The sequence below is a fragment of the Hakea prostrata genome, chromosome 5 (assembly GCF_041222555.1).
Source record: "Hakea prostrata isolate BN-2017 chromosome 5, UWA_Hpros_2, whole genome shotgun sequence".
Lineage (NCBI taxonomy): Eukaryota > Viridiplantae > Streptophyta > Magnoliopsida > Proteales > Proteaceae > Hakea > Hakea prostrata.
Window position 1 is genome coordinate 4,894,245 of NC_142604.1, and position 12,524 is coordinate 4,906,768.

At 37.5% G+C, this 12,524-nt stretch overlaps 1 protein-coding gene and 1 pseudogene across 1 annotated transcript; one reads left to right on the top strand and one right to left on the bottom strand.

Annotated features, from left to right (window-relative positions):
- Positions 1-287: 287 nt before the first annotated feature.
- LOC149014575 (diacylglycerol O-acyltransferase 2D-like) lies at positions 288-5,611 on the bottom strand. Its single transcript, XM_089155581.1, has 9 exons — positions 4,867-5,611; positions 4,667-4,741; positions 4,481-4,566; positions 3,240-3,346; positions 3,004-3,159; positions 1,995-2,081; positions 1,408-1,505; positions 866-953; positions 288-578 (listed from the first exon to the last, which is right to left on the bottom strand). Exons 1-9 carry the CDS (start codon positions 5,064-5,066, stop codon positions 477-479), a joined length of 999 nt encoding a protein of 332 aa, XP_089011707.1. The 5' UTR covers positions 5,067-5,611; the 3' UTR covers positions 288-476.
- Positions 5,612-11,185: 5,574 nt separating this feature from the next.
- LOC149014576 (non-functional pseudokinase ZED1 pseudogene) lies at positions 11,186-12,298 on the top strand (annotated as a pseudogene).
- The last annotated feature ends 226 nt before the right edge of the window (positions 12,299-12,524 follow it).

Sequence of the window (12,524 nt, forward strand, 5' to 3'; positions counted from 1 at the left end):
TTCAATCACTGGGATATCTAGATACTGATTTCTAACCTATGGGCTTAAATCTTTTCTTCTACATTACCATGCATTTGCCTCAGCTCAGCAGCTCCAGTCTTGTTGTGATTCTTATGGACGCGTTTTTCTTGCCTCATGCTCAACTATGGCTTAAGGGTTATCCATCCACAAAATTTCTTCTCATGGCAGCATTAACGTGGTTCTCTTTCCTACCCAGGTACCCTTACGCACACCCGGTGCAGGTCGGGCTACCTTAACTTTGTCCTCTGCCCCTACCGTGCCATGCACAAGATCAGTTGGAATCACAGAGACCCAAATTGTGGATAAGTTGTATGTGCATCAAATTAGATTACATTGAATGAGTACCACCCGGCAACTCATTGATTTAATAACGCATCAATTGTTACATAAAAACACAGCGGGGGACCACATAAATACAAATTCAACGAAGATTAGAATAGGCAGAAAGGCATCTATCAAAGAATTTGCAACTGGAGATCAGCTTGACCAACCACAGCTTTGTGCTTTTCAAACAGGTCTTGCATTGCTTCAACAAACTTGCTGTGGACTTCGTCGACCTGCCCAGATGATAAAAACATGAGATCTGGTACATGCCCTGGTCAAGTATGAATTCTCCGGGGAATGACAAAAGGTCACTAAGTCATTTGAGAGACACTGGCTAAAAAAATAAATTGTGGAGTTTTTAACTTTCCAATCCATGGCAATAGCACCATACTTCAGCATTAATTTCTGTTTCTGGCAGCAACATAGTGTGAAGTAGGCTGATTGGACAAATTAGGGATGCACATCCATCTAGGCAGGGCAGTAATATATTTGCAACAAGAATAAGGTTGAACGTCCATACCTCTTCCATTGTGGGTTGTGAATTTCTCTTGAGCTCAATTGGTCTACCCACCACAACATGCATGGGATGTTGAAATGGCACAGGTGTTCTACAAGTAGAGGAATCAAATTAGAAAATAAATAGAGAACTTCTTTGTCAAGACATACGAATGTGATGTCCAGTTTTCCTTAATCTTCTGTTCACCATTTTCGTTTGCTTACTTAATAACTCTCAACTTCAATTATAGCCATTGACGGAGAAGGGGTGAAGGCAGAAGTACGGTACAGGGCATGTTTACTGAGGCATGGGCAATGCAGCAGATATAGGTAATCCAGTAAAATGTTTATGCTTTAAATGAGCCATCAGTGTTGTGTTCATCAACCTTAATATTGCAAGAGTGACTATAAAGAGAGTGGAAGCTTTGGTCACCAATGAACTTGACAAATGCAACATCACTACAATATGCATGATAGGCATTATCCAAATATGCAATCAATTAAAAGATGGTACAAGAAAACATTTGACTATGAGTAGCAGAAAAGTTTGGATTATCACATTCATACCCGAAAATTCCCCAGAAGACAATTGGGGTGAACTTGATAGCTCTGGCAATCTGCTGGATCAACTTCCCACTGGGCTTCCACCACTTGTAAACATTTGACTGCACTTGCAAAGTTGACAACAAAAACAAGAGATATTATTCCATTTGCAGGAAAGAACAAATGCAAATTCAAAACTTCTACAGCCTCTAGCACCTTTTGGTACAATGACAAGATAAATTTTTTTAAGCCTAAAGGACATTGAAATATCTCTGTGCTTAAACCATCAACAGGGAGTGACACATGTTACTGTGGAGAAAAACGGGTGCAATCTTCATATTGGAACGACAAAATTAGGGCCTACACAACCAATTTACTACGCGAAGCAACCAAAAACTATAAGGCTACATACTGATACAGCAGGATATTACAAGGTGGTCTTGTAGTCCCAACCAGACAAAAGAAAAAAAAGGAAAAGAAGAAAAAGGGGGCGACTCATATTGGAGTACATCAAACATGAGATGATGCCCAAACCATAAAACAAATGGCCAAAGCAGGAGAACATGAAAAGTAGTGAAGCACCTCATGCACCTGTAATTAAATTTTAATACCTGACCAAAGCAAAACACTGGAACCAGAGGTCGACCTGTCTCCATAGCCACGCGGATGAATCCTTTTCTTTTTTTAAGGTAAGCAATCTATAAAATAATCAAACAAAACCCAAAGAAATAACCGTTAACAAGTGAAAACCAATAATTACTAGACAAAAACTTCAGGCTGTAGTTGATAAGATTGTCCCAGCTAAATCATAACAAGAAAAAGGTGATTTCATTTGATAAATATACCCACCAGCTAGGATCTACTGTTAATGGGCACAAGTACACATTAATTGTCTTTCATCCGAGGAGAAACAGGCAAAGAAAGGGAAAACCAAAAAAAGTCTCGACTAATCACCGAAAGGAAGATTGTAGTCAAGGAACCTCAGAGTGCTCAACAGTGGCTAGGGAGCAAGAATGCAAGTGTTAAGAGGTCTACCCAGTCGGGGAATTAAAGGTTTTGGTTTTGAGGTTTGAAAACAACAAACAATCCGTTGGTGCATTCCAGATTTGGTCACTTTTTGAGGATGCTCCTCAGGAGGCATAGAGATTCCCAATGAGTTTTTGGCTATTAAGTAACTGCTGAAGACATATGGCCATTTGATGCAATAACCAATACTAGGCTGCCATGATGAAAATTTGAATCCAAGGGCAGCCATTTGAATCCTAACGCAAGGACCGATCCTGTCCACCGCTACAAGGATCCCATGGAAGCAGGACCAATTGAGATTTTACTCAGAGCATGAATATTTTCAGATTGCATTTGTTGAGAATAGAGTTTAAAATTTTAAAGTTGTTGCTTTATAGTTTGGAAATTAGGAATACCGGGAATGGTGACATCTCAGAAGAAACGCTTCAATCAGTTGAAACAAAATTACAATAGAACTTAATAAAAGAGGTAAACCAGAAATTTACTACAAATTGCACCTCAAGTATTGTTATGAAATTTTTTTTTCAGTATCTCAATGCAAAGGAATATTGATTTCAAATAAAAACAAAAGGAGTGCAAGAGATACAAACAGACCTCAGAACCATGTTTCATAAGAGCGGTCTCCTGCACCCCACCTGGCACTATAATGCAACTATATCCAGCTTTCAAAAGTGACGTAAAATTCTTCCTTGTTGCAGGTGTAAGTCCCAGCCATGTCCATATGTGCCTCACAAAAGGTGTCCAGAAGACCTGACCAATGATTGAAAAGTGTTAATGGATTAAGAAAAGGCTCCCCATTTCTTACACAAATTGAGTGTAGTAGATCTTACAGCACTGCTAGCCAAGACTTTCATTTTCGGTAGAGGCATGAAACCAGTGAGATCAGCAAGAACAACAACACCAATTGGTAAAACTGAATGTGGCTCGTAGCCAAAGACTGCATAAATTATACGATCCAGTCATTGATTGAACAAAAGAAGTGCATAAATTATACAGTCCAGTCATTGATTGATCAAAAGAAGCGAAAGGCAAAGCATCATGGCGAGCATTAGACAAGATCTTGGCTACAGTGAAGACAAACCTTATTACATAACTTTAGTTAAATAATGACATATACTACAGTTAAATGCGTAAAACAATATAATTAAAGTAAAGAGGCATGCTTTTAGAAAATAACTACAGAAGTTAACTAAAGGCTCTTTGCTTAAAGCCAACTAAGAAGGTTCCCATATTCCAGTTTGGTAGAACTAGCAATTACCCATCCCTGTTTTGCTTCAAAAGTTTCACTTTTTCTTTTATCTGTTTATTTCTCTTCTTTAACAACCCTGCCAACACCACACCAAACTCTAGTTGAACACCACCCTTCTTGGCCAATGTTCCTACTGCTCTTGCACTACCACAAATTAAATAATATTTAGATCTGCTTCCCTTTCTTATTTGGTATTGAAATTCCATGTGATTGTTCCCCCAACATAACCTTAAATGAGCTCTCCCAGAAACCCCAAAGCAGAAGCCTTCTTAACACATCTCCACCAAAACCCCACCACACTTAACACATTTCTCCCCTCATTAGACTCAGATCTTTGAGAGGGCAGATATGGTAACATTAATTTTGTGATCAATGGAGATCAGTATAAGTACTGAAGCAGTGTCTTCCCAGTGCCCACCAGCAACACAAGTAGCTGTATTACTTAAGTTTTGTGCTAAGTGAAGATCAATGTCGCTAATCAGTTATCAGGCAGTTCCGTGCACCCGCCAAAGGCACTGCCAGGCAAATAACTGTCTTGGATCAGACAGAGACTCGACTACATGGAATTGGTAGTGACATGATTTGATGCCTACCACATCAAAACCCATGAATACTAGGCTTAGTAGCTCAGCAATCAGAGAATGTATAATGCCCATAAATACTAAACGCAGTAATCAAAAAAAGAGTACGTTTACAAGGGCTTTAATACCATGCCCTGTTTTTAACCTTGAGGATGTGAATGTTAGGCAAGTTCAATGCTTAGATAACCCTAGCCGAGGCGATAGGGGTCATCATGCATTAAATTATTGAATTGATGCTTACCATAAGCTTGATCCGGGTGAAATGCCTTGATATCCTCCACATAAAGAGTCACTGGGAAGTAACCACAGACGTGCTTACAAATAAACCTGGAAGTAGTGAGTAAAAAAAAATCAGAATTTCACAAGGGTGGGGCAAGACACCAGAGCATTGAATGGAAGCAAATCAAACATTTACATAATTACATACCTGGCTAATCTCCGTCCGGGTTTGAACTTCTCGTCAATCGGAATCACCATCAGCAACACGAGAAACCCCAAAACCCTGTAAAGGTAGAACGAATCAAAAATGGGTAGAAAGAAAATTCTAGGAATCAAAAAAAGGGTGAAGTGGGAAAATGAAAAGGGTTTATCAGAATTTAGAAAAGAGCAGAGAAAAAGATTACTAACGTCAAAGCCAAAGACTTGGGAAGGAAGAGGAAAGCCGATAAGACCAGTGCAGCGTTGAAATGAATACCCCCTAACCATATGAAAAGGGCTATTATCTGGTGCAGACCGGAAGATGGTTTCCCCCGGAAAACCGTCAGTTGATCATCCTTGGAGTTGACGGAGGAAGATACAGGTTCATCATTGCCGTTAGTTTGCTCCATGCTGACGACTAAAGAACTTAGAAGCAGATAGTAAGCTTCGCCACCAGAGACACCCTTGCAGAAAAATTAGGACTAAGACTCTAAGAGACGACTTGGGAAGGACCGTGAAAGTTCTTCTGCTCTATTTAAACTTCATTTGAGCACAAGGGTAACTCTTAAGAAATAAGAACATGAGAGGATGTGAATCTGGTGGACCAACCATTAATCTGCTTTCAAATATATATTAAAAATTAGCTTCGTGTGTAGATCGTGATGGAAGGTGTAATTGGCAGTTGCACACTTCCAAAACCCCCCCTCTAAAAGAAAACGAAATGACTATTTTTGCGGTGAAGATGGTTGGCCAGGTGGGTATAATTTTGCCCAGAACTTTGCGTATTTGATTTTTTTTCTTCTTTCTGGTGATTGCGTACGAGTTACCGTAGCTTGACTTATTATAGAGAGAGAGAGAGAGAGAGAGGGAATTGGGTTTGCAAATCTTGAGGCGACAGCCGCAGCTTCTTGGCTGTACGCCCGTACCCATCATTTTCACTCTCGCTATTCACTGCTGAGCCTAGAACACCATGAAAGCTCTCCAAGGTTCTCCGTGGATGGAGAAGGTCTAACAAAGTCAACCCATCCCGGTCCAACCGGCATTTGTATACACTAACAATTTCACTGAATGGAGGATCTAGAGAGGGTTCAAACCGATATTCGTCCGGGTCCTCCGGCCTTAGAGAGCTCCGCCTCGACTCTAAAGAGATTTGAACTCTTAATCTCGTATTATGAGATAACGGTTTTTATCAAGTAAGTCAATTCTCCAACATTAATTAAGAGAGGATTGCAATTATTTGAGTGTGCTTGGTTAGTTTGATTCATTCATGCTTGTATTGATTTTGATTTTACTATCTATAGAATGGTCATCGATTGAATAAAAATATATTATCATTAAAAAAAAACCTCATATATATTAAAGACTAATTATTTTATTTGTAACTGGATTGAGCTTAACAAAACTTAAGACTAATTAAATGTAATGGAGATGATTTCATTTTCAAAGAAAATTTAATAAATTTATAAGACTCTATGTTTGGATGAGAATCACCTAAATGAATATTTTGATAGGTAGATCTAAGGAATAAAAAAAATCTAAGGCACTCTTAAGCTTCCAATTGGATCATGGGAAATATTTTTTCCAAACTAGTGATTATGGTTTGGGTTTGAGAAATTGAAATCGTAGTTGATCAAATTGTGATTAGAACTATCTTTCTAATGTTGATTCTATAAGAATATTTATAGGGTTCAAGTTCATTTAAGGAATTATATATTTACAGAAGGTTATCGATAATACACCTAAATTGACACACTTAATAAATAATAATGGATCAAATCAACTTAAATTACACCTACTTTTAAAATTTTATTTTATTTATTTATTTTGTTTATGTTGTTGACGACTTTTTTTTCTATCTAATGCGGAGCTTCCAATGTCAATGATATAATTTTTTTTGGGTGCATGTGGAGTTTGTCTCTCTAAAAATCATTTATTTTTCATTGAAAATAGTGAGCCTTATTTGGGTGTTGTGCATTGCACCATGCAATTTACAGTCTAGATTGAAAGTTGGGGTCGAGAGGAAATCTGGACCATTCGTTTTGCTATTAAAAAAAAATCAACTTACTAGAAATGAGGTGAAACGAGTGATCAATTTTAGACCCAAATTGCGAAAATAGTACTCAAATGGATTGCATGTCAATAACTATACATATTTTATAGGCATAAATATAGCTGAATATCCTGCCATTAAATTTGAACTGTTTATGATAATTTGATAAGATTTTTAAGACTGTTTCAAGCAATTTATATTGCCATTTAGAATAAAAATAACGTGAACCACTGAACCAATGGGGGTTGGTTCAAGTGGTAAGCAGCTTGGTGTGCTTAAGCAAGGTTCCAGTATAGAAACCTTGTGGATGCAAAAAATCCTTCCCCTGGGAGACTCACCCACCTACAGCCAGGTGTGCGACCAGACAGCAATCGAACACCGGATTAAAGAAGGCAAAGCCAAGAAACCAAGAAAAGAGGAAGCAAAAAAATAAATAAATAAATAAATAAATAACGTGACATGCACTCTGCTAATAAAAAAGGATAGCGTGCCATGCATATTTAATATTTCTTAGCTAGTCTTTACTCACTTCAAATGCCATCAATATCAGTTACGCTATGGATTTTTTATCTCTGTACTTCAGACTTCATTTGTTCTTACGCTTTGATTTTTTTTTAGTCACAGGGTTAATAGTTTGTTGCACCTTAATTTGGTCTTTAGTAAATTAATATTATTGACATCTAATGTTTTTTGTGAAAATTACCAAGCTTTCTAACTAACCTCAGGAGATTTGGGAGGAGAAACATTCCTCACCTTTCAAATGAAAATTTCTAAAAATGTCTCACTTCTTTGATTATGATATATTCATTTTTAGATTTTTATATTTTTAGAGGTTTTTTCGTGTAAAGCTGGCATGATAATGACATAAAAATTTTACATTGAAAAATAAAGTAAAATAATGCTTTTACCATTTTGTCCTTTACAAGTCTATTTATTTCGGCATAAAGATCCTCTGCGTCCGGTCCATTCAACTATTGAATGGACGACATCTGGACACACAAAGAACCGGATGTCGGATCCATAATATGCATTAAAATAAATCTTCGATTCATGAATCATGGAATTTGGAATCCTAAGATTTAGATAATCAAACAGGCCCAAAGTGAATGAGTGTTTTGTTGCAATTACCTCAGATGTTGTATCAGGACTTGCTACTCTAGTAGATTAGTTTGACTAGTTTTTCTGCTGCTGACATGAATGACATTTTTTTTTCTTTCTTGGATGAATGAAAAAATTCGTAAACCAATGGAAAAAAAAGGGAGATGGGGAGGGAGACAGCGAGAGATACAAGGGACAAAGGCTAAGCCCAACCACGCCAAACATCTTAGCAAAGCAACACCAAAATTAAACAATAACAATTAGAAAACAAGGCCATAAGGCCTGGACAAACATTGAGAAGGAGACTAGTGTTTTCGATTTTTCTTCTTCTTCTTTGAAAAATTGAGCTCCATGACGAAATCTTTGTCGAAATTATGACGATCTCTAGTAGCCCTGCTACTTTGCCTGTGATCCCAGAGGGGAGAGGAGGGAGTCTCAGAAGAGCCCAAGTCCTCAAGCTCATCGCAAGAAGCAATGCCCAAACATAGATCAGGAGAGGGAGAGGGAAGAAGGGGGAAGGATGGGATGGGCCAACGGAAGGAGGCCCAGCAACGGTCCATCAAGGGGTGCACTGGCCCAGAGAAAGAATTGAAATGAGAAAGAGAAGTGAGTGGTTATGTAATGTAGAAAAGATTGATTTATTTGATATTTCCAATGGCTGCTATATCTGTTTTTTGCTTATGTTTGAACTTAAGAAAATCCCAGTTCTCTAATTATTTCATATCAAAATGCTTCAGAAGTCTTGGATTCTTCAAGAAATGACCAATGACTGTGGATTCGAGTTTCATGAAAGTCAGGAAATTCTGAAGGAGAATCAGAGCTTGGCCCAGCCGGGGTAAAGAGAGGGATCTAGAAACTACTTTTTTTGGTAATCACCCAGAGAAAGAATTGAGAGGAGAAAGCTGAAGTGGGTGGTTATGTAATGTAGGAACTAGAAAGATTGATTTATTTGATATTTCCCATGGCTATATCTGTTTTTTGGTAACTTATGTTTGAAGTTAAGAAAATCCAGTTCTCTAATCTCAAAATGCTTTGAAGTCTTGGAATCTTCAACAAAAGACCAATGACTGTGGACACCAGTTTCTTCAAAGTAAGAAAATTCTGAAGGAAAATCAGACCAGAGATTTGGTAATTGACTTTCCAATTCCAAATGAAGTTGTACAAGAATTCATGAGGTCGGTTCTTTGACTGGGTTCTTTGACTGTTCTAAATAGATGGTTAGATAAGGCGCCTTAGGGCTGATGCTCCCAAATTCATCTTTCCAAATTCCAAGAGTTCCATACACTGCTTCCTGAACTCCTTTGGGAACTTGACAGGAAATTTGCAGGAAGCTACGCTTGGTTGGCAAGAAAATGGGGAGGAAAATGCAACTTTTCTTCATTTATCCATTCTTAATCAAAGAATAGGTGAAAGCACCGTAACTTATGGAGTCCATTCTCCTAACTTTCCACCCCAACCACCCCAACTAACCAAATAGAACCTAGATGTTTTGAAGTAATTTTCCTTTTGATCATTTAGGCAGTCATGATCTTCACATTTGTATTAAACTTATTTGAAACTGTATTTCCAACAATAAGAAAAGTTCCAGAAACACCATTACAACTTGTATGGTACGTAAACATAAAGTACATTGCCAAGAAGTTTCAATTGACTTGAAAACAAGGCAGCACCCTGCATCACCTTCCTCTCTGGCTCTCTCTGTATAAATAACTAGATTTGAAGACCAAGGTAGCACTTTTTCTATATACTTGGGGAGGTGAAACAGGAGCTGCTGCTTGCTTACTACCTCCTGCTAATGGCAGAAGAGATAATCTCATCTGGGTATTGGCATGAGAGTCTCAGAGGAAAACAAACATTAGCAAACACAACTGCAACTATTATCTCGCAGACAAAGGTAGAATTCTGCACGAGGATTGGACCTGTTCCATTTACAAGGGAACCAATGGAGTCTACCATGACTAAAGGTAATGAATGATTGGAGAAGAAAAACTTGATTTTTGATAGGAAGGCTTGAATGGTATGTCATCGTTTTGGGATCTTTCTTTTTCTATTTTTGGTAGATTTTCTGTGACCATAGAAGAACTATACTAGAATTTCCTCCATCAGATGATGAGAACACTTAAAATATTTGTTTTGTCATTTATTTTTGGAATAGTTATTATTGCCCTTTGAACTACAACTTAATTACTACTTTATCTTGTATACTTTTTGAAATTACTAATCCAACCTTAAACTTTACTTGTAATTACTGTTACCTCTAGTGTTAAATTCCGTTAGTTAAGTGATGATGTGGTAATTTTTATTTATTTAAAAATCTCAAAATAGTGCTAAGGTTTTATTCTACTTATTTATACGTTTATAATAAATTATATTATTACCTTAGTAATTAAGAAAAAATTAACCATAATTAGGTAGCTCCTTATTTTTTTTAGTTTTTTTATATTTACTTTTCAATTTAGTGTTGTTTTTTAATTTTTATTATTCACTTTTCAATTTGATGTTATCAATTTTAAGAAGTTCTCATTTCCATTAGATTTTCATTTATTTACTATCTAATTTGGCATTATCAAATTTAAAATTTTTCATTTTCTTTGCAAAAAAAAATAATTTAAGGTAATATTTTTTTGGATTTCAAAATAATAAGAATACAACTCTCTAAAATTAGGTACTTGATATGGTTTTTATTTATTTTTTATAAATGAGGATAGAATTGTCTTTTGACTTTAATTTTAAAAGGACAAAATAGACATTAAACATTCAACTCTAACTATCTCAACAGTAATTTCATAAAAGAACAGAATTCTTTTAGAAATTAAACTATAATACAAAAGGACAATAGTATTTATCCATTTTTTATCTTATTTTTATCATCCTTAACAATTAAAAGAAAAAGCTTCCTAAGCTGAATGCAAATGACAGAATCGAGATTCTCTCTGCCCAAGCGGGGGCATTCACCCATCCACCCGCCCCTTTGGATGGGCAACACATGGCTTGAGTGTGGTACACAGGCAGCCCAATTCAGAGGATGGGGGATGGACAATGTCCTACCCGAGTAGAGAGATCAAGATTTAGATGCTCACACGGGGGAGCATTCTCTCTCTCGACCACAAAAATCAGTGGGGTCCACGGTGAAAAATACTTTTTAAGAAGAATAAGAAAATTTTTTGAATGTTTTCACCATAGCCGAGTGAAATGGTAAATTGCAATCTTGTGTTTGGTTTTAGAGGATCAAGGATTTAGATGATACCACTGCATGATCTCGGTCTGACCACACACCCTTTTAAGTTGAATGACCGCTTTACCCCGTTTTCTCATAGGAGTGAAATGGTAAATTGCAATCCTCTGTGTGTTTTTTTTTAGGGTCAAGGTGTAGGAACCATGCATGATGCAACTAATTGTGTCTCTTTGATTTGCGAGACAGAGAAAAGAATGTGGTCCTGGTGGACCCGGAGAAAGAAGAGAGAAACAAATGAGAGACTCTTCCTGAAAAGCGGAAGCCAGATTTTAGAAGGATTGATAGCCTCTTGTGACGGGAAATGTAATCCCATACAGACCTTCTCTGCGGAGGAGCTGAAGAGAGCAACCAACAACTACAATCAAAACCTAATTCTATTCAAGGACTGGGGCTATGGCATGTACAAGGGAAACTACAGAGACCGTGAAATCTTGGTTAAAAAATACCTGCATAAGCTGGAGAATCAAGACGAAATTTGTAGAGTCGTAGATGCGACTGTAAATGAAATAGTCATAGGATCACAGATGAATCACAAGAATGTGTTGAAATTCTTGGGCTACTGTTTAGAGACCCAAATTCCAATCCAAGTTTATGAATTTGCTCCACACGGGGATCTCTACAGCCAGGTCTGTGCCAGTGAACCTGACAAACCTTCAACATTAACAACTCGGCTAACACTAAAATGGGAGAGTAGGTTAAGGATTGCCACAGAGGTTGCCGATGCAATAACCTATTTACACATGGCCGGTTCAAGGCCCATAATACACAGAGACATCAAAACCAGTAACGTTTTCTTGGATCAACACTGTGTTGCCAAGCTGACTGACTTCACACACGCAATAAGGATCCCATTGGGCGAAATGCATGTCAAAGACGATATAAGAGGGACTTTCGGATTCATTGCTCCAGAGTATTGTAAGAAAGGCCTCATAACGGAAAAGGCTGATGTTTTCAGCTTTGGAATTCTTCTAGTTGAGGTTCTAATGGGAAGAACACCTCTCAAGTTTCAACAACAAGCTGAAGATCTAGATTTCATGTTTTGTGAACATGTGAAATCACTTGTCGAAAATAACCCACTAAGTGTAATTGTGGAACCTGCAATTTTGGAAGAGCAAGGGATTGAGGAACAGTTGCAAGCATTTCGCAAACTGGCAATGAGATGCATCCATAAGGCGGTAGATGAAAGACCAACTATGATGGAAGTAGCAAAAGAGCTTAGACAAATTAGAAGATGTCTCGGTCCAGTGCCTCCACAGTAACATGTCGAGTCAACTTCCCAGTGTGGCAATCTTACCTCACCGCCATGATGTAAATACCGTTTGACAAATCAGTAAATCACTATTACCATTGACAGATAATCCATAGTACTAGTGGTAGTCCAAAAGACATGCTTGAATTCATAAAAGAGGCTAAAATCTAGTGACTCTAATCTATTAGATGGTGCGGTGGCTTGGCTCGTGTACATAATAACAGGAACAGAGTTCG

Bases quoted from the DNA above. Each gene is read 5' to 3' on its own strand.
- LOC149014575 (XM_089155581.1), bottom strand. From the start codon at position 5,066: ATGGAGCAAACTAACGGCAATGATGAACCTGTATCTTCCTCCGTCAAC. The intron at 954-1,407 runs GTATGAATGTGA...CTCTACTTGTAG, and splicing joins GTCTTCTGGGGAATTTTCGG to AACACCTGTGCCATTTCAAC. The intron at 579-865 runs GTATGGACGTTC...TCATCTGGGCAG, and splicing joins CACAACCCACAATGGAAGAG to GTCGACGAAGTCCACAGCAA.